The 18,560-nt window shown below is 37.7% G+C and overlaps 1 protein-coding gene across 2 annotated transcripts; it reads left to right on the plus strand.

Moving 5' to 3' along the window:
• Window positions 1–962: 962 nt before the first annotated feature.
• RCN2 (reticulocalbin 2) lies at window positions 963–17,644 on the plus strand. Of its 2 annotated transcripts, none has more exons than XM_060005557.1 (7): window positions 963–1,283; window positions 1,664–1,769; window positions 4,552–4,748; window positions 11,785–11,898; window positions 15,195–15,291; window positions 16,157–16,299; window positions 16,818–17,644. In XM_060005557.1, the coding sequence occupies exons 1-7, from the start codon at window positions 1,116–1,118 to the stop codon at window positions 16,968–16,970; spliced, it is 978 nt and encodes a 325-aa protein (XP_059861540.1). In that variant the 5' UTR covers window positions 963–1,115; the 3' UTR covers window positions 16,971–17,644. The 2 variants fall into 2 exon arrangements, with proteins under 2 accessions (XP_059861540.1, XP_059861541.1); XM_060005558.1 differs by having other exon boundaries at window positions 16,160–16,299.
• The last annotated feature ends 916 nt before the right edge of the window (window positions 17,645–18,560 follow it).

The following is an 18,560-nucleotide window of genomic DNA, read 5'->3' on the forward strand; positions in this document are numbered from 1 at the left end:
TTGCACCCAATCCAAACAGAGACTGTGAGAAGTGAGAGGACCCAGAAAGCCTTTTCTTCTGTGTGAAAAGGCCTGATCTTAAGTGGACCAATCAATGAAAGAAAAGGGCTCCAGCTGCAGCCTACAAATTACTTTGAGTTTAGTGTGCTTGGGATGAGGTGCAGAAATCACATAGAACTGTAGGTGGACATGGAATAAAAACCACGTGCACATGCATTCTATCTGCACAGGATTTCCTAGGTACTTACTGAACTATTCCTTTTGCGCAACCATCTTTTGCTTTTCTAGCAGCATGATGTAAGCTTACATTTCTTGAACACTTTACCATATGTGCCAGGTACTGTTCTAAACGCATATTATTTTAATTTAATCTTCATAATAACCCTTTAAGGTAGTCTTATTACTATGATCATTTTATAAATGAGCAAACAGGTTTTCAAAGGCCAAGTAACTTGGCGAAGGTCACAGAACTTGTAAGTCGCGAAATTGAGCATCACATACAAACATCTGGCTTTAGTACTTGGGTTCGTTCGTCGTTCTCTGGTCAAATAAATAAGTAGTGATACATTAAAGACTGGCAAAAACAAAGATTTTCCTAGGTACTGTATTATTTTCACCCAAATCTCCAGCCTTTCTTATTGATGGAAACCGGGTCGGACACACGGAGTGGACAAGGGGCTTCTGGTAGGAACGAGGCTGACGGAAAGAGACAGGGCGGGGGTAGGAGGGGCGTGTCTTTTAGAGGGCGTCGTGGCGCAAGGAAAGGCTCCTCCGGGGGTCTCCCCTCCCGGCCCCGACCGCCAGCCTCCTGTAGCCTCTGGGCCCGCAGCAGACCGCCACATCGCCGCGGCCCGGCCCCAGCGCCGTGAGGTCCAATCATCGGCGCGGCCTGGCGCCCCGCCCCTCCGCCGGGGCTATATAGGCCTCGGCCTTGCCTGCTGCATCACCGCAGTTGTCGCTCGGGCTTCAGCCAGTGATCACCCGAGGAACGGAGGCCACGGCCCTGTTCGCGTTCGGTTCCACCCTCCCCACGTACCGTGCGCCGCCTCTCTGCGGCCGCCCGCTGAGCGCCGCCGCCGACCTGAGCCCCCTCCCGCCTCCCTCCTCACCTCTCTATGTGTCCGCGGCTGGCCGGCGCGATGCGGCTGGGCCCGAGGCCCGCCACGCTGGGGCTGCTCCTGCTGTGCGCCGCGGCAGCCGGCGCCGGGGAGGCCGAGGAGTTGCACTACCCACGGGGAGAACACCGCGCCGACTACGACCGCGAGGCGCTGCTGGGCAGCCAGGTGAGGCGGCCAGGCCGGGGGTTGGGAGGGCCGGGCCTCGCAGCGCGGCTGCCGCGGGCTTTGTCCCGGGACAAAGGGGGCGGCCGGGCAAGGCCTGGCCGGGGCAGCCTGACAATGGGGGCCGGGCGGGGCGCAGCTCACTCTCCCGTGGACCCCGGGGGCTGTAAGGCTGAGAAAAGAGCGCGGCCGAGGAGCCGGATCCCTTCTACCCTCCCTACAAGAGGCAGGATCACTGAGGTTGTGTAGGGGGCAGGGGCCTTGGAGAGCAGGTGTGGGTCACCCCAAAAGCCCTCGGCGAGGGTAGCTCTATTTTTCTCCACCATTTTGCCCTCCTGATAGTAATGCTTGACCACCCCCTGTATATCGCTTACCCCCCAAAGGAAGAAGTCGATGAATATGTTAAACTCACCCCCGAAGAGCAACACAAAAGACTGAAGTCAATCATAAAGAAAATTGACTTGGACTCAGATGGCTTTCTCACCGAAAGTAAGGACGTCCTACACAACTAACAATGGAGACATCCCTTTGTAGGAGACAGAAATACAAACATTTAAGCAGGGTGTCTGTTGAGTGTAGATTGCTAGTGTTCCAATCAATTACAGGTACTGTGTGAGAGGGAAAAAAGGACATGGTGAGTAGGTTTTATACCTGGAAATCTTTAGACATAGGATACCAACTAACACTTAGTGCTTTCTCCAGTAATATATAAACATCACTGACCCTACATGGTGTGTGCAAGTCACACCTAGAGCAAACACCCTGCTCCTCACATGACTTTTTATCAATATCAACATGATTCACTTTAGAGAAACATGCTAAAAACCTTCTTAAGGCATTAAGTGGTTTATAGCTCTTTTGATATATGCTTCATTAGAATCTTAACAACTTGCTTCTTTTTATAAGCAAGTAGAAAAGGACCTGTTGCATGTGAATTATGTTTATCACAAATTATTATAACTGTTAGAGGCCTTAGAATCATTATGTCCACCTCTTTTTGTAAGAAACTGAAGCCCAGAGGCATTAAGTGCCTTGCTCCAATGAGTGGCAAAGCCAGGATTAGAACCCATATCTCCTGCACTTAATTCAGTCTTTAATATCCTTCACTTAAAAAAACAAAGAAACAAAAAACAAAGTGAGTGCTCTTAGGTAGATTCTAGAGTCAGAAATGAAATGCACAGATTCTTTAAAGAATATTCCAAATAAATTGCTGTGCATCTGCCTCACCTCATTGCTTAATTCATGTGATGAACCCGATCAACTTTCCAAGTTGATCCTCAACAAAAATTCAGGAGCTATTTTCTTATAACTCTTATTTAAATACTGTTCAGCATCTGAAGAATGAAGTTGCTGGAGAGAGAATTATAAGCTGATTAGTAAATTCAAGATGTGTTGTCAATGAAGTATTCACATTGGTGCCCTCAGGAATATTAAGGTTTTGTTCCTTGTACTTAAACAACAGAACCTTTAGACTAATTATCCAATAAGAATAGGTCCATCTTTTGTTACACTAGAGAGCACATAAAACAAGTTGATTTGGAAGACTTGGTGCTGTTTATCTGTAAGGGCCTACATGTGTTCAAATATTTAATAGTAAGCTTTTTAAAAAGTTAAAATTAAAGGGAACTTAGTCCAAATCTTCATTTTATAGATGAGAAAACAAAACCTAGAGAGGGTAAACTTATTCCTTACGGCAGAGCTGAAGTATGAACCCCTGCTTCTGACCTTTGTTTTGTTCTGTATTCTGTTAAGCCATGATGATCATTCCACTTGAGGACTGTTCAGGGAATTTTGCTTATTTGCACTTTAAGGGCCAGGACTGGACTCAGGTTCTTGAGAGACAGCTAAGTTCAGTTTGGGCTTTGAAGCCAAACATGGGTTTGAATCTAGACTCTGCTACTTACTAGCCGTGAGTCCTCAATTCCTAACCTCAGTTTCCTGAACTGTAAAACAATTATTATAATTGCCTTGTTTTGAAGATTAGAGACAAAGTATATAGAGGACCTGATATATAATAATTGTTCAATACATGGTTGCCATAATTATTCTGCCCTGATTTAGAGTTTCAGGAGAGACAACGTGTCTTTACTTTTCTATTCACCTGACCTCCCCCAAACCAACAGAGGAGTACCACTCTTTAAACCAAATGGTGTATTATCTTTAAACCAAATGGGTACTCTTGCTTCCTTGCAAATATTTATGTTTTTCTTACCCCCCTTTTTTCTATAATGCAGTATAGTAAATATTTCTATGATAGATTTTTAAAAGTTCATCTGAAGGTGGACATTTGCGATTTAGAAACTTTTCCCCTATGTCTTCAGGTACCCAGTTAAGACAGACAGCTATTATAAGAAGGGCATAAATCATAATTGCTACCCATAACTTTTTAAAATTTCCTCCAGATGCTTTATGACATAGTTAAAGGGAATGTACTGTAACAATATTTCTCAAACTTCAGTCACTTGAGTACATTTTTCACAATTTAGGCCCTATTTACTTATCTATTATTTCCTTAATATAGTCTTGATTCAACTTAATGTAAAATGTATTTTAAAGGAAAACTTTATATTTCATAAATGAAGAACACTATTTTTTCCAATACATATTAAAATAAATGGGCATGGGCTTCCCTGGTGGCGCAGTGGTTGAGAGTCCGCCTGCCGATGCAGGGGACACGGGTTCGTGCCCCGGTCCGGGAAGATCCCACATGCCGCGGAGCGGCTAGGCCCATAAGCCATGGCCGCTGAGCCAGCACGTCCGGAGCCTGTGCTCTGCAACGAGAGAGGCCACGACAGTGAGAGGCCCACATAACGCAAAAAAAAAATAAATAAATAAAAAATAAATGGGCAGTTATTCAAATATTTGTGCTTCCTGAGATATCTGTGATAATTAGCAAAAGTTATCTACAATTTTTTGGATAATATGTTTTAAAAGTCAAGTGCTATTTTGGCCAATTGGTAGTTTATTTAATAAATACTTGTTGAGCCAGGTGCTTTCTAGGCATTTGGAGTACCTCCAAAACATACCAAAACTCTCTGTACTCAAAGAGCTTACATTCTGTGTAGATCGCATATTATAACATTCTTAAGACTCCAAACAGCTCTCCCCACCTCCTACTCCTATTTCTATGAATACAACTAGGCCAGTTCTCACTCACTATTTAGATACATTAAAGATTTTTTTCTTCTTTTAAAGAATGTTTAGAAATTCTCACTTGTTTTAAGTATCAGAATTACTATCACATTCATTGTGTTCTGGGAAATTCTCATAGGTGAACTCAGTTCATGGATTCAAATGTCTTTTAAACATTATGCTATGCAAGAAGCGAAACAACAGTTTGTTGAATATGATAAAAACAGTGATGGTAGTGTGTCGTGGGATGAATACAATATTCAGATGTATGATCGCGTAATCGACTTTGATGAGAACACTGCTCTGGATGATACAGAAGAGGAGTCTTTTAGGCAGGTGAGTACAAGTGCACAAGCTTTTGATTATATCAGTTCACTTTACCTTCCTGCATGAGTGAGCACAAGAGGCCTGAGGTCATAGATTGATTGCTTTGTTCTCTAGGCAATCACCTGTTTCACTTCAGTGGTCATTTTGATGGTTTCCTTTCTAGCCAGATTTAGGACTCTTATTCTGGACTACTTCAGTTATCCTTGCATCTGTATTTCTCAGCTGCATCATTTGTCCTCATTTCCAGGGTTGCTTTTTTAGTGTATTTTGAATATGTATCTCAATATTTTATTTTTTTTTGTTATTGAACAATTGGTTTTATTATTATATTAAGACTGTAGAGGCCTATTCCCATTTTTAAGCACATAGTTTTATATAAAATAACTAAAATTTTTTAAAATTGTGGTAAGGTACACATAACAAAATTTACATTTTAACTACTTTTAAGTGTGCAGTTCAGTATTGTTTAGTACATTCACATTGTTAGGCAACCACCACTCGACTTTCTGTCTCTGAATTCAACTATTCAGGGTACCTCGTATAAGTGGAATCATAACATTTTTGTGTGTGTGTGACTAGCTTATTTAACTTAACGTTCTCAAGTTTCGTCCATGTTGTAGTATGTGTTGGAATTTCCTTTTTAAGATAATAATATTCCATTATATTTATATATCACATTTTGTTTATCCATTCATCAATCAATGGACAGTTGAGTTGCTTCAGCTTTTTGGCTGTTGTGAGTAATGTTGCTGTGAACGTGGATGTACAAATATGTCTTCGTGGCCCTGCCTTTAATTCTTTTGGGTATATATCCAGAAGCGGAATTGCTAGATCATATGGTAATTCTATTTTTAATTTTCTGAGGAACTACAATACTGTCTTCTATAGTGGCTGCACCATTTAAAATAACTTATTTTTGAAGATTCAGTATCACTATGAGTTCTGTTGTGTCTCATTGTTTAATTTGTTGAAATATATTTCTTAAGCAGAGTTGAGGAAGACAATATTTAGGAATCACTAGGAACTTTTAAAGACTTTTTACTTAGTAATTACTAGGAACTTTTTAAGACAAATTACTATAAGCTTGAGAAATTACTATTTCAAATACTGTTGTACTTCAGAGGTAATTTTAAAGACTTTTTTTTTTTGCGGTACGTGGGCCTCTCACTGTTGTGACCTCTCCTGTTGCAGAGCACAGGCTCCGGACGCGCAGGCTCAGTGGCCATGGCTCATGGGCCAAGCCGCTCCGCAACATGTGGGATCTTCCCGGACCGGGGCACGAACCCGTGTTCCCTGATAGGCAGGTGGACTCTCAACCACTGTGCCACCAGAGGAGCCGTAAAGACTTTTTTTAAAAGAGTTTTTGTATGTGGAAAAAATAAAACCAAACACCTTGTTGCAAATGTTGTGTCCCAAAATATTAATCAAGGGTGCTTGGAAAACATTTGAGGCTCCTCTATTCCTTAACTTACCTATCCCATTATTAGTATCTACCTTTTATTTTTTACCATGGCCATATTTTATCAGTGTATATGCTATTTATTATAGAATCATATTGTCCACTTGAACTCTGTAGGCCATCACTAGCTCAAAATTGGTTGTTTCTCTGCTAATGATTATGCATATGCTATGCATATACCACTGGTGTGGAGGTTAAGAGCTCCAGCTTTGGAGCCAGTCTGCTTGGCTTCACATTCAGGCAGACCACTTAACAGTGGTGCAGCTTTAGGTTAAGTCAGACCTCCTTATGCCTCAGTTTCCTCATACCTAAAAATGGGAATGATAATAGTATGGAGAAACAGTAATAAATATTGAGAGTAGCATTTGGACTGGTAAACTCTTCTATGTTGATTTGAAAGAATACTGTTGAAGAAAGCAGGTGTGATTCACATGTTTATCTTTAATATTTATATACAATCAGCTTTTGAAAGTTGTTTAAGCATTTGTTAACTATATCAGCTTTAGATTAGTTAGGATTTAATATATAGGGGAAAAATGTCTTTGCTCCTTTTTTTCTCCTTATTTGGGTCTTCATCTTACAGCAGACTGAAAAGAGTGCAAATCAGTCTTTTCACTACTTAGTGCTAAAAAGAAAACAAATGATAATAATGAGATCTGGGATTTGTTTACTAGTTATTCTCCTTTACTATAGGAATTAACTCATCTTAAAAGCATCATTCGCATTCCAAGACTTTTCTAAAACCAGACCATGGTATGATATTATGACTTCCCTTCCAGAGAATAATACAGAAGTTAAATACAGTATTTTAAAATCTTACTAGAATTAGATTCTGTCCTTTTTTTTTTTTTTTTCACTCAAAAGATTCAATTAGCATCCCATCAAAAGTAAGAAACATGTGTGGTTTTTAAAATCTGTATTCTTTTGAGGGTTGGGGGTGTGGGATGAAATAATACATGATGTTGAGGAGAAAATCTTCACTTTGAAGAGGTACATGACTTGTTAATATAAAGTATTTATGAACAGTTTTTCTTTTAAAAGATGTCTGGTTCTAATGCTATGTTCCCCACCCAGGTACTCAGTACATGTTGATTATAAGACTCTACTTTTAAAGAATGAATTAGATGGATCTTAATAGCCTAAAGGAATTTATGGATCCCTAAAATGAACTCTTCTCAATGGGAGTCCTAATGGTTATTTTTTGACAACACAGGAATATGTCTCTGCATGAAGTTCTATTTATAATACTTTATTAGATTTTGATATATAGAGATATAACCCACTAAAAGTGGATGTGGGGTGTAAAGATGAACGCAGACACAGCTGCATTATTATTCAAAATAAAAAATCAAGGATGAAGAATGAATCGGTCTTAATCGAAGTAACAGACTAAACATTATACCATAAAATAATCATAAAAAGTAATTGGATATCTAAATAAAATAAAATGTTTCTATATGGAAACCTAATAATAAACAAAAATCAACTTGATACCTGAATTTTATCTTATTTTTGATGTTTCATATAGAGAATAGAGATAGCCTGGAATAATGACCCTCTCAGGCAGTGAAATGTCTGAAAAAGCATTTCTTTATGATCTGATGAACAAGTATAGTCAGCACTTTTAAGCAGGATAATTAAAGTTTGAGGACCAACCTGGCAGAAGCTCAATTGCTCTAACTTCTAAAGCCAGCTGCTGAATGTGCATGTATAAGCAACATTTATTTATATAAGATATTATCTTGCATGTGGTTAATCAGAATAAGACCTAGGCTTTTTTTCTGGTATCACAGGTTACATATTTCCTCATGTAAAATTTTTAGTCTACCAAAAGATGGCAGTTTTGTTCTTCACAAGTTTCTATTACAATATAAACTAAACGAGTATGGTAGTTTCTGTCTTTTTACTACTGTGTATAGTACTTCCTACTCTCGACTAAAACACAAGGTCTTTATACAGAAGAGAAAAGTGTTGAGGTTTTATGAAACTGATAGTCTTTTGTTGTCTTTTAGAAATTTGCCACTTTGAAAAACGTCTTTCAGTGTATTGGCTTCTTTAATATGAGTCTCTTAAATTGTGTTCCTCAAATGACTAAAACTTTAAAAAATCACATTATTTCATTTTATTTTTAAAACTGAGAAATGTAAACCAGAAAATACCTTTTTTTTTTTTTTTTTTTTAAAGAAATCTTAGCTGTTGAAAGAGATCCTTTCTTTCCATAGGCAAATTTGGCCAAATTCCGCTCCCTCTGCTGAAACGTGGACCTCTTGCTCTGAATTGAAGGGTTCTTTCATAAGGAAATCTAAGCACTTAGTATTTTGAATAGTGGTTTATTCAAAAAGAACTTGATTGACTCAACAAAGTACCTCAAGTTCTTATTTTTCTACTTTTCCCCATGTTAAACCTGCACATAACATGTAAATTACTTGGTCTAATTATTTAAAATTATGAAACGTTAAGTTAAAACAGCTATTTGGAAACAGTGTTTTCCCCCTGTCGTGATTGGGTGGATATAACTGGCTAGTGGAATCTGGATGTTTAAAAGAAATTCTTTGGGGAAAGAAATGAGCCTCTCCACTGTAAATCAATCATCGTAAAAGAACTAGTGTTTCAGTAAATGACTGCTACCTAACCTCTAGTATTCCAAAAAACCGAAAAGAGTATTTCTTTTCAACAGTGAATCACGTAAGTTAAAAGCTTCTAAAATATTTGAAATTGTACTTTTTCAAAAATGTGCAGTTTAATACACTTAAGTTTATAGAAAGTTATTCCCAGAAATTCTCAAAATAGAATTTATGCAGGATTAGCAATATGCCACTATTGGCTTCCAAGGCTCTTAATCACAGAATTACCTTTGAGAAATTCATTAAAAGCAGCCTTGTCCCTAATAGCTGCTACTTCTTGATTTCCTATCAGAGTGTACTTGGGGGAAAAAAAGGAAGATGGGTGTGAGAAAGTAGAAAAGGGTATGATTGTTTAACCTCGACCTCAAGATAGGCCCTTTTCAGCTTTTGATGTGTTTTATCTGGACATACAGAATTAGCACTGTAAAGAGCCTACAGAGAGTAGACTTCCAAATATTATGTACATTTATCAAAAGTATTCTCATTAAAGGACTATTTTTTGAAACCTGTTAACCTGTTTTTGAAAAGTCATTTTGAAGACCAGAAATAGTTAGAAATAGACATACCAAGAATTAATACGTAGTCTAAATTTATTGCTTTGGGGACATGAAAAAAATTATTGAGATTGTTAAAGAAGATAGTGTGTAGTACTGTAGAAAGAACAGGGAGGATCCAAGTTCAACATATTTTAGCTGTTTTCCTGACATCCCTTTCAACAAATCATTTTAATCTCAGTTTTTCTGTCAATAATAGTAATATGTAACATTTGTTTAATACCTAATACTTAAGGTTTCTAATTGCTTGATAGGAATTCTCATCCCAATTGCTTAACAGAGATTTTTTTCTTATTTATTATAAATTGTTCAATTTCTTTAAAAAAACAAAACAAAACAGTTCACCCATTTCTGTCACCTCCCCACCTCCCCACCTCTGGCAACCACCAGTCTGCTCTCTGTATCTTGAGCTTGGTTTGGGGGGAGTTTTTTGTTTGTTTGTTTTTAGATTCCACATATAAGAGATCATACAGTATTTGTCTTTCTCTGACTTATTTCACTTAGCATAATGCCCTCAAGGTACATCCATATTGTCTCAGATGGCAAGATTTTATTCTTTTTTATGGCTGAATAATAAGTCCCATACATTCGAATGAGTTCCATTCGTAAGTCCGATTTGTTTTGTTCGTTAAGTCCAACAAAGTTAGCCTGGCTACCCAACTAACACAATCGGCTATATAGTACTGTACTGTAATAGGTTTATAATACTTTTCACACAAATAATAGATAAACACAAACAAGAGAACATTTTTAATCTTACAGTACAGTACCTTGAAAAGTACAGTAGTACAGTACTACAGCTGGCATCGAGTGAACAGGCAAGAAGAGTTACTTACTGGAGGAGGGAGAGAAGGTGGGAGATGGTAGAGCTGAAGGATCGTCAGCAATAGGAGATGGAGGGCAAGCTGCAATTTCACTCACGCCTGACGCTGATGCCACAGGTTCTGGTTGCTTTCTGGATTCAATTCTATCTACCGTCTTGAAAAAACGATCCAGTGATATCTGGGTAGTAGCTCTTTCTTTCTTGTCACAGATGACATGGTAGCACTGGGTTGCATTCTGAACGGCTACTGCAACCTTCGTGTACCATTCTACGTTTGGGTCCTGTGCCTCGAAAAGTAACAGTGCCTCCTCAAATAAAGAAAATCCCCTTGCCATTTCCGGTATCGTGAATCTCTTCAGTTCTTTAGTTACTTCTTTTTGTCTCTCTTCATCCTTTCTCTGGGCCTCCAATTCCATCTTTTCGCCTCGTTCCACTCTCTCAATTATTTTCACTTTTGTTTCTATTATCACTTGGTGCTTCTTAGCAGCACCAGCTACATTACCACTGCTTTTATGCTTGCTTCCGGACATCCTGGGCTTGAAATAAAGATACTGTACTACTGTACTGTATACAGTATTGTACAATAAAGTACACAAAAGCACAACCACTTATAGAGGATGCACGCATGTGACAGTGTATGCCCGTCATGTAAACTAACTTACGTGATTGGACATACTATATATTGGCTATTGTAAATAATGCTGCAGTGAACATAGAGGCTCATATATCTTTTTGAGTTAGTGTTTTCATCTTCTTTGGATGAATACCCAGAAGTGGAATTCCTGGATCAGATGGTAGTTCTATTTTTAATTTTTTGAGGAATCTCTATACTGTTTTCCGTAGTAGCTGCATCAATTTACATTCCCACCAACAGTGCACAAGAGTTCTCTTTTCTCCATATCCTTACCAACACCTGTATTTCTTGATTTCTTGTTTTTTTTGTAACAGCCAGGTGTGATATCGCATTGTGGTTTTGATTTGCATTTCCCTGATTTATGATGTTGAGCATCTTTTCATTTACCTGTTGGCCATCTGTATGTATTTGGAAAATGTCTATTCAGATCTGCCCATTTTTTAGTTGGACTGTTTGGGTTTTTTTCTGTTGAGTTGTACAAGTTTTTTATATATTTTGGATATCAGCCTCTTACCATATATATGATTTGCAAATATTTTCTCTCATTCAGTAGCTTTCATTTTATTGATGGTTTCTTTTGCTGTGCAGAAGCCTTTTAGTTTGATGTAGTCCCACTTGTTTATTTTTGCTTTTGGTGTCAGATTATCCCAGTTGTATAGGTGAGGAGACCAGAGAGGTTAAGCAATTTGCCCTAAGTAATAAGCTAAGTGAGTGGCATTGCTGGAATTCAGATCTGAGTTTCTCTGACTCTAGAGCCTGTGTCTCTGTACTGCTTCTAATAAATGTTTGTTATTTGCCCAACTTACCTTCAGAGGGATGATGTGAAGATAAAATATGATAATGGGTGTAAATGTACTTTAGATTTCACATAGTTGTATTTTTCAAAGTATTTTTAACGATGTTATGGTATGGATGAGACCTTTAAACGTGTTCAATATTTAATTTTCAAAGCTTCATTTAAAAGACAAGAAGAGATTTGAAAAAGCTAACCAGGATTCAGGTCCTGGTTTGAATCTTGAAGAATTTATTGCTTTTGAGCATCCTGAAGAAGTTGATTACATGACGGTAAGGAAGAAACATTTCAAGATGACTATTGAATGACCAAAACTTTAAAACTTGCTTTTACAAAGTAATTAAAATGAATTGTATGGCAAACAGAATTTTGAGAGACAGGAAGATCTAGTTTTCCCTGCTTAAGATAAGGAGTGGGAAGAAGGAGGTTTTCTGGTGGGGTGGGGTGGGGTGTGCTTATTGGGAGGAAGAAGGTAAGGAATGAGTTTTCTTTAATCTCTGTAACATATATGAGCATCAGTCTTTCCCTGGCTAGTTTCTGTTTCATAACCACATTATCTTCAGTGCCTTCCTTGTCTTTTTGTAGTTTTCGGACTTTCCTCTGGTGTTGCAGTATTAGTAACACTAGAACTTCCTATTTAGTTTACAGCATCACTTGTGAAAACTTTTGGTCTGGGAAAATGTATCACATTTGGATCCCCTTTCATAGGGTGTGTGGGGGTAGGGTAGGGAGTACAGCTGCTAATGACTAATGATGTTTTTGCAACTTTAGGCATAATGAGTCCTCTCATCCCTTTAGTGCTTAAAAGAAGTACCAGCTCTTCAAAATTTTGTTGGACTCTAGGTTTAATTTAACACTGATTAAGTCCCTCCTATGACTTGATAAGTTTCTTGAGAACAGAAACTATCGTATTGGAGGGTAAAGATTAATATAAGACATGGCTTTTAAAAAATAGGCTAAACATTTATATTGAGGTCTGTTGCCTGGCATCAGCCTCCAGCCATGTGGCTTAGTTCCCTGGACATTTCAGGGAGGGGAGATGTAGCTTTTTGTTTAATGGGTCATGGTCAGATGCTGCTACCTTGTTAGACAGGCTGCAGATATGTTTTTCATGACCTAGTTTAAGAACATTGGCACAATTTGTTTAATTAGGGCCAAAAATTGAGCCCTAGCATGGTAGGCAGAGGATGTTGGATCTTGATTGAGGAATAAGGAACAGTTGAAGACTGAGGAGGGAAATGACCAATGAAAGCAATGAAATAATTTAGGCATTATATGTTATGGCCCCGGAATACAAGGTGTCAATGGAATGAATTAGACTTGACCAACATTTTGAAGAAAGCATAGACAGGAATGTTACTGACTAAGCACGGGAAGGGAGGGGGGCAAGAGTCAGAGATGACTGTGAGGTTTGGGGCTGGCGTAACAATGAAAGCCCATTGCAGAATGGGGTGTGTCAGTATGGGAAAGTTATGTTCTTTGTGCTGAGTTGGCCTTGATGGCAGCATATAAGGTGTGTGACCATAAATTGGTGTCTCATTCAGAGCAGCTTCATTAATTCCTATTTACCTCAATTGTTTTTGCGTATCCCTTTTTCCCTTTAAGGATATGTTTGATATAGGAAAAGGCAGGAGTACAAGATCAACTAAGTGATTCTACTTTGGATTAAAATTTGGAATTTAAAGATATTTTCATTCACGTAGTTCCAAAAATTATTTTAACCAAGGCAACATTATTGTAATAAGTCTATTGTTTCCCAAGAGGATTACTTGAATGGAGGAATAATCATTTTGATCAGTGATTCTTTCACTGGGTCACAGACTTCTTAAAAAATATGATGCAAACTATTGTTTCCCAAGAGGATTACTTGAATGGAGGAATAATCATTTTGATCAGTGATTCTTTTACTGGGTCACAGACTCCTTAAAAAATATGATGCAAACTGTATACTGTGTCCCAGAAAAATCCTATGTATGTCCATGCATACACGTGAAGTATTGGATTATAATTTCAAGAGATTCTCAGATCCTCTCTCTAAAACCAATCTTTGGATATCCAGGTTAAGATGCCCTGGTTTCTATATATAAAATCTGTAATATTTGATTTTTAAAAACGCCAACAACTTGTATTTCAGTGTTATTTCATACAGATATAGATAAAGCCCCTGGGTTTGACTAGAATGGTAGACTTTTGAGAATACATTTCATTATAGTTGTGATGCTAGAATCCAGATTGAAAGGTATTTGGGTGGCAGTAGGTAATGAGGAAACGAGAACTGTAAGGTATAACCTATGAGAGGAAAAGAAAAACCAGGATGGTGGCTAAAGAGTGCAGCATAGTCATTGGGGACTTGAATGTTTTTAAAGGCATAGAAGAAGGAGCTAGTGGAAAAGAGATTGGAGCCTTGGGAGAGGCTGGAGTTAAGAGTGAAAGAAAGCACTCAGGAAATGGGGTAGTATGGGATCTAGGAAGACAGTTGAGGGCTTCACCCTAGAGAAGAGGGAGAGAGAGCTTTAACTGCTGAGATCAAAGGCCTAAAATGATGAGAGGAAAAGGCATATATAGAGGTAATTAAAGGTGAGGATGCAATGCTGGGAAACAAGGAAGCATTTCAGAAGACCTGTACCATGTTTAGAAAAACAGGAGGGTCTTTGTCAAGAGTGTATTGGAGAGAGTTAGGGTGAGGCCCAAGGAAAATGGAGGTTTCAAAAAACAGCTGTAGAGGGTATGTTAGGGAAAGTGAGGCAGAGATAGACTTCGAAGCTGCAGTGAGACCCCACCAAAATGGCAAATTAATTTACAAGGACTAGTTTCTATTTTTGTATCTTTCTCTGATTCTGGAATAAAGGAGAAAGTGAAGTGAGTCTGTTGTACTAGATGGGGATTGGCATAATAAGAAGAAGGTACAAGGGGATATAGGAATATAATAAGGGAAGTACTGAAGCAGCTGGCCATTAAATGGGTCATCTTGGGTCAAGTATAACGAGAAAGGGTGTGGTCTCTGGGTCAGAGGGGAGTGGTTGGTAAGAAGCCTTGGTAAGCGTGAGGAACAGATTTGGGGGCAATCTGGTGTGGATAGGGTAGATTGGTAGAAGAAGAAGCAGGGAAGTTGAGGTTTTATAGGGGACTGCCCCATTTCAGGTCTGGGGGTAGAACAGCAGCTCTATTCAAAGACATCTGAGACAGCGGTTCTTTTGGGGTTGTTAATAGATTTGAGGGAAAGTGGAATTAAAGAACACAAAGGTAGTAAGATACGTCATTCTTCAGAAGGAGGGTAATGTGCAGAAAATAGGAGTGTGAGTTTAGTGCCGAGGTTGTTCAGGAGGGTGAAGTGGAGTGCTCAATAATAGAAACTTAAGGATGTTGAATTTTAAGCTACTTAATATTTGGGGTTTTATTCCTGCTTCTAAATTCCATTGTTTAGAAAGATTGTCTTGCAAGTATGGACAACCAAAATAATTATTCCTAAATAAGTTCTGTAGTAGCATTGATTCAGATGGTGGTGGGATTGAAACTTTTGTGACTAATTTTTTTTGTGTGTGTGTGTGTGTGAACGGACATGCAATAGGAATTTGTCATTCAAGAGGCTTTAGAAGAACATGACAAAAATGGTGATGGATTTGTTAGTTTGGAAGAATTTCTTGGTGACTACAGGCGGGACCCAAGTAAGTAGCTTGGGGATGTGTGGAAGGGGGTGGGGAAGAAGAAAGAAATTGAAAGACAGTCTTGCTCATTGAGAGTTCTGTTTGACAGAGGAAAATGGAAGAAGAACTAGGCCTGATTCCTCCTTGTTCTGCCAAGTTCAGTAAAATACAAGGGAAACAAAGGAACTTAAAACTTATCTGAGAATGCTGTTTTTACTCACTTTTAGTTCCACATCTAGATCCAAGCATTTTTATTCCTTTTCAAACAAATACAATGTAATCATTAATCCAAATGGGTGAGGAAGTAAAGGTTGATATTTTTAAATAGACTTCTGTACCCTTGCATGTAGATCTTGAAAGAGAAGAAAATATAGAATCCTATAAAGACTGGAGTAAGACTGGAAGGTGGCTTACTGAGTGTTTGAAATTTGAGGAGTTTTTAAATGCAGCTTTTTCTGAAAGCAGCTGTCTTTTCAGAATTGTTGCTTAAAAGCATCACTTATTGTGAATGTCACTTTAAAATTACACATGGCATTGCTTTGTAAGAGCACGCAGGAAGCTTTAGTCACATGATGTACGTAAAAACATTACCTAGCTCAAACTTGGGAAAATTGTATCCGAACAAGTAGCAGCAGTTACCAAAATTACTAGTTTGTGATAATAAGCAACAATTTTAAAACTCTGAGTATCACTTTTGAAAATTACTATAGGGTTTATACTTATTTCAGGACTTTTCAGTTAAGTACCTCTGTTTCTTTGGGCCTCCTTTATTTGGTGAGCTTTAATTCATTTCCTTTATTCTAGGGGTATACCAAACTTATTGGATACATGTGATATTCTTGCATATGCATGTTTATGTTCTTGGGGTTTTTTTTAATATATTAAGCAGCAAATGAAGATCCAGAGTGGTTACTCGTTGAGAAAGATAGATTCCTGAATGATTATGACAAAGATGCTGACGGCAGGCTTGATCCCCAAGAGCTGTTGTCTTGGGTAGTACCCAACAATCAAGGCATTGCACAAGAAGAGGTAAGTGTTACAGAATTACTCTCTCATCCCCAAATTGGTGGTACTGGTAGTAAAGGAAATTCAAAATCTTAAGCCAAAGAAAGAAGTAGTGGAGTTATTTATTTAGGAATAATGCATTGCTATTTATTGATTTAAATCTATGATCTGTTAGATTTTCAAGGAGACAAAGAAGTTAAGATTGTATCATGTATTAATCTGATAGCACAATAGAATAATAAAAATTTGTATTTACCTATAGGGGCTCAAAATGAGTTATATTAATTTTGCTTTACTTTGAGATATCCTGAATTGGATTTGAGTTGGGAGGAGGCAGAACCCAGCAGAAATTAAGGAAGGAGGTAATGAGAGACTCCGTAGACAGACCTGGTCACAATGGTTAATATTTTTAGATACTTAGACAATAATGAGTACTTGGCATACCTGAATGGTTTTGACAAATCAAATCACATTAAAATGTGAACCTCTTGCTGAAAATGCTTATTACACTTGACACCTTTTTGTTTTGTTTTATTTTAAAGGCTCTTCATCTAATTGATGAAGTGGATTTGAATAGTGACAGAAAGCTGTCTGAAGCAGAGATTCTGGAGAACCAGGACTTGTTTCTTACCAGCGAAGCCACAGATTATGGCAGACAGCTTCAGGATGAATATTTCTATCACGATGAGCTTTAATCCCCGGGTATATCTGAGTAGAGTACTGGCTCCTTTTATAGTTTGTTACCAGCTTTACTTTTGTGATAAAATGTTGATGTTATATTTTACATTCTTACATCTTACCACAGTCAAGATTAATGTACATTAAAATTTGGGCCTTTTAGAAGAAACGTAAAACAAAAACCTGATATTTATTTCAAAACATATTGAAGAAATGAAACAATATTGTGCCATATGACAACATAGTCTTTCCTAAATATTCCATTTGTTTAGTACTGTATTATGGAATATTTGAGTCCTGTTTCCATACTTGAAAAAATGGAGGATTCTAGAGATGGCTGAACAATATTATTTAAGTAGTATATGACTGAGCTAGCAATTTTTGTTTTAAGTAGATTTAATTTGGGAACTGACAGAAGGACATTGTGTTTAGTTTTAGCATTTTTGTTTTAAAACCTTTAAAGGAACCTTAGAAGGACTTATGCCTCACATGTTAATGATGAGAAGTTCTGCTTAATTTTAAAATGGTTTCTATAAAAGGTTTTATTGTATGAAATAGAACTTTATATTTTTGCATATGTATAGATAGTAATTATATTTAATGTGTAACTATAGCATTATGGTGAGTGGAATTTGACATTGTCCAGAACTCTTTTCTTTTTTTTGACTGATTAAAAATGAAATGTCCTATCTTTTTATATGTGTGTTTGTTTTTCTTTAATCTTTCACGTAAACCTTGAATTTAGCAAAAGTTTTGTTGTATTATACATTACTTCACCTCATCCATTCCTGTATTTTATTTGGGGAGTGAATGTTCTCAAAACTCTGTTAAGTTATATTCTTGCTGCATATTCTTATTTTGCCTTTTTTTTTTCTAGATAAAAGAATCATATTATAATTGAATGTGCACCTGACACATTTCAGTTGCTATTGTGGCAAATGTGGTCTTGCTATTTGGGGCTAGAAATAATCATAAGAACTACACAGGTTGAAATCACCAGTAGAGCTGGTTAGTTATCCGCAGTAGAGCTCAAGATCAGTCATAATGAAATTAAAATCATACTTGATAAGCATTTCTCCACACCTAAATGGTCAGTTTTAACCTTATTCAGGAAGTCAACTTATTACCTTTGTGGGGAGTAAGAAAAGTGAGAAGGTGAGAAATTCATTTTTTCATAGCTTTGACTCACAGATAGTTTTTCTTTCTGTTTTCTTAAATTACTTTTATTTGTGGATGACGAGGTCAGCTATGCATTCTATTAATCTTTTCCCAATCTAAAGTTGTCCCCTTTATAGCACACACAGCACTGGAGGGCTCAGCCAGTCTTTATGAGTTACTAGAGAAAATCTGAAGCCCTTTTCCAATAGAATTAACTGCATCAGCTTATCTTTCTACTGCTCCCACCTCTGCTGATGTGAGTCGCGAATGCAAATTGTAACCTCTCACACTTTAGTGATAGCTTGCTTACCCTGGTATCTAAAGTACATGGTTTTCATTTTAACTTACACAATACCTGTCTGGCCTTTTAAGAATTAAAGATATACCATTATCACTCATCTGCTACTTGTCAGACTTATTGAAGTTGGGATATTTGGAATAACCAGTTT

Source organism: Delphinus delphis, chromosome 2 (genome assembly GCF_949987515.2).
Source record: "Delphinus delphis chromosome 2, mDelDel1.2, whole genome shotgun sequence".
In the NCBI taxonomy this organism is placed as follows: domain Eukaryota; kingdom Metazoa; phylum Chordata; class Mammalia; order Artiodactyla; family Delphinidae; genus Delphinus; species Delphinus delphis.

Excerpts from the sequence above, each read along its gene's own strand:
- RCN2 (XM_060005557.1), top strand. The coding sequence starts at position 1,116 with ATGTGTCCGCGGCTGGCCGGCGCGATGCGGCTGGGCCCGAGGCCCGCC. Across the intron at positions 1,284-1,663 it reads AGGCGCTGCTGGGCAGCCAG|GAAGAAGTCGATGAATATGT; the intron begins GTGAGGCGGCCA and ends TACCCCCCAAAG. Across the intron at positions 11,899-15,194 it reads AAGAAGTTGATTACATGACG|GAATTTGTCATTCAAGAGGC; the intron begins GTAAGGAAGAAA and ends GACATGCAATAG.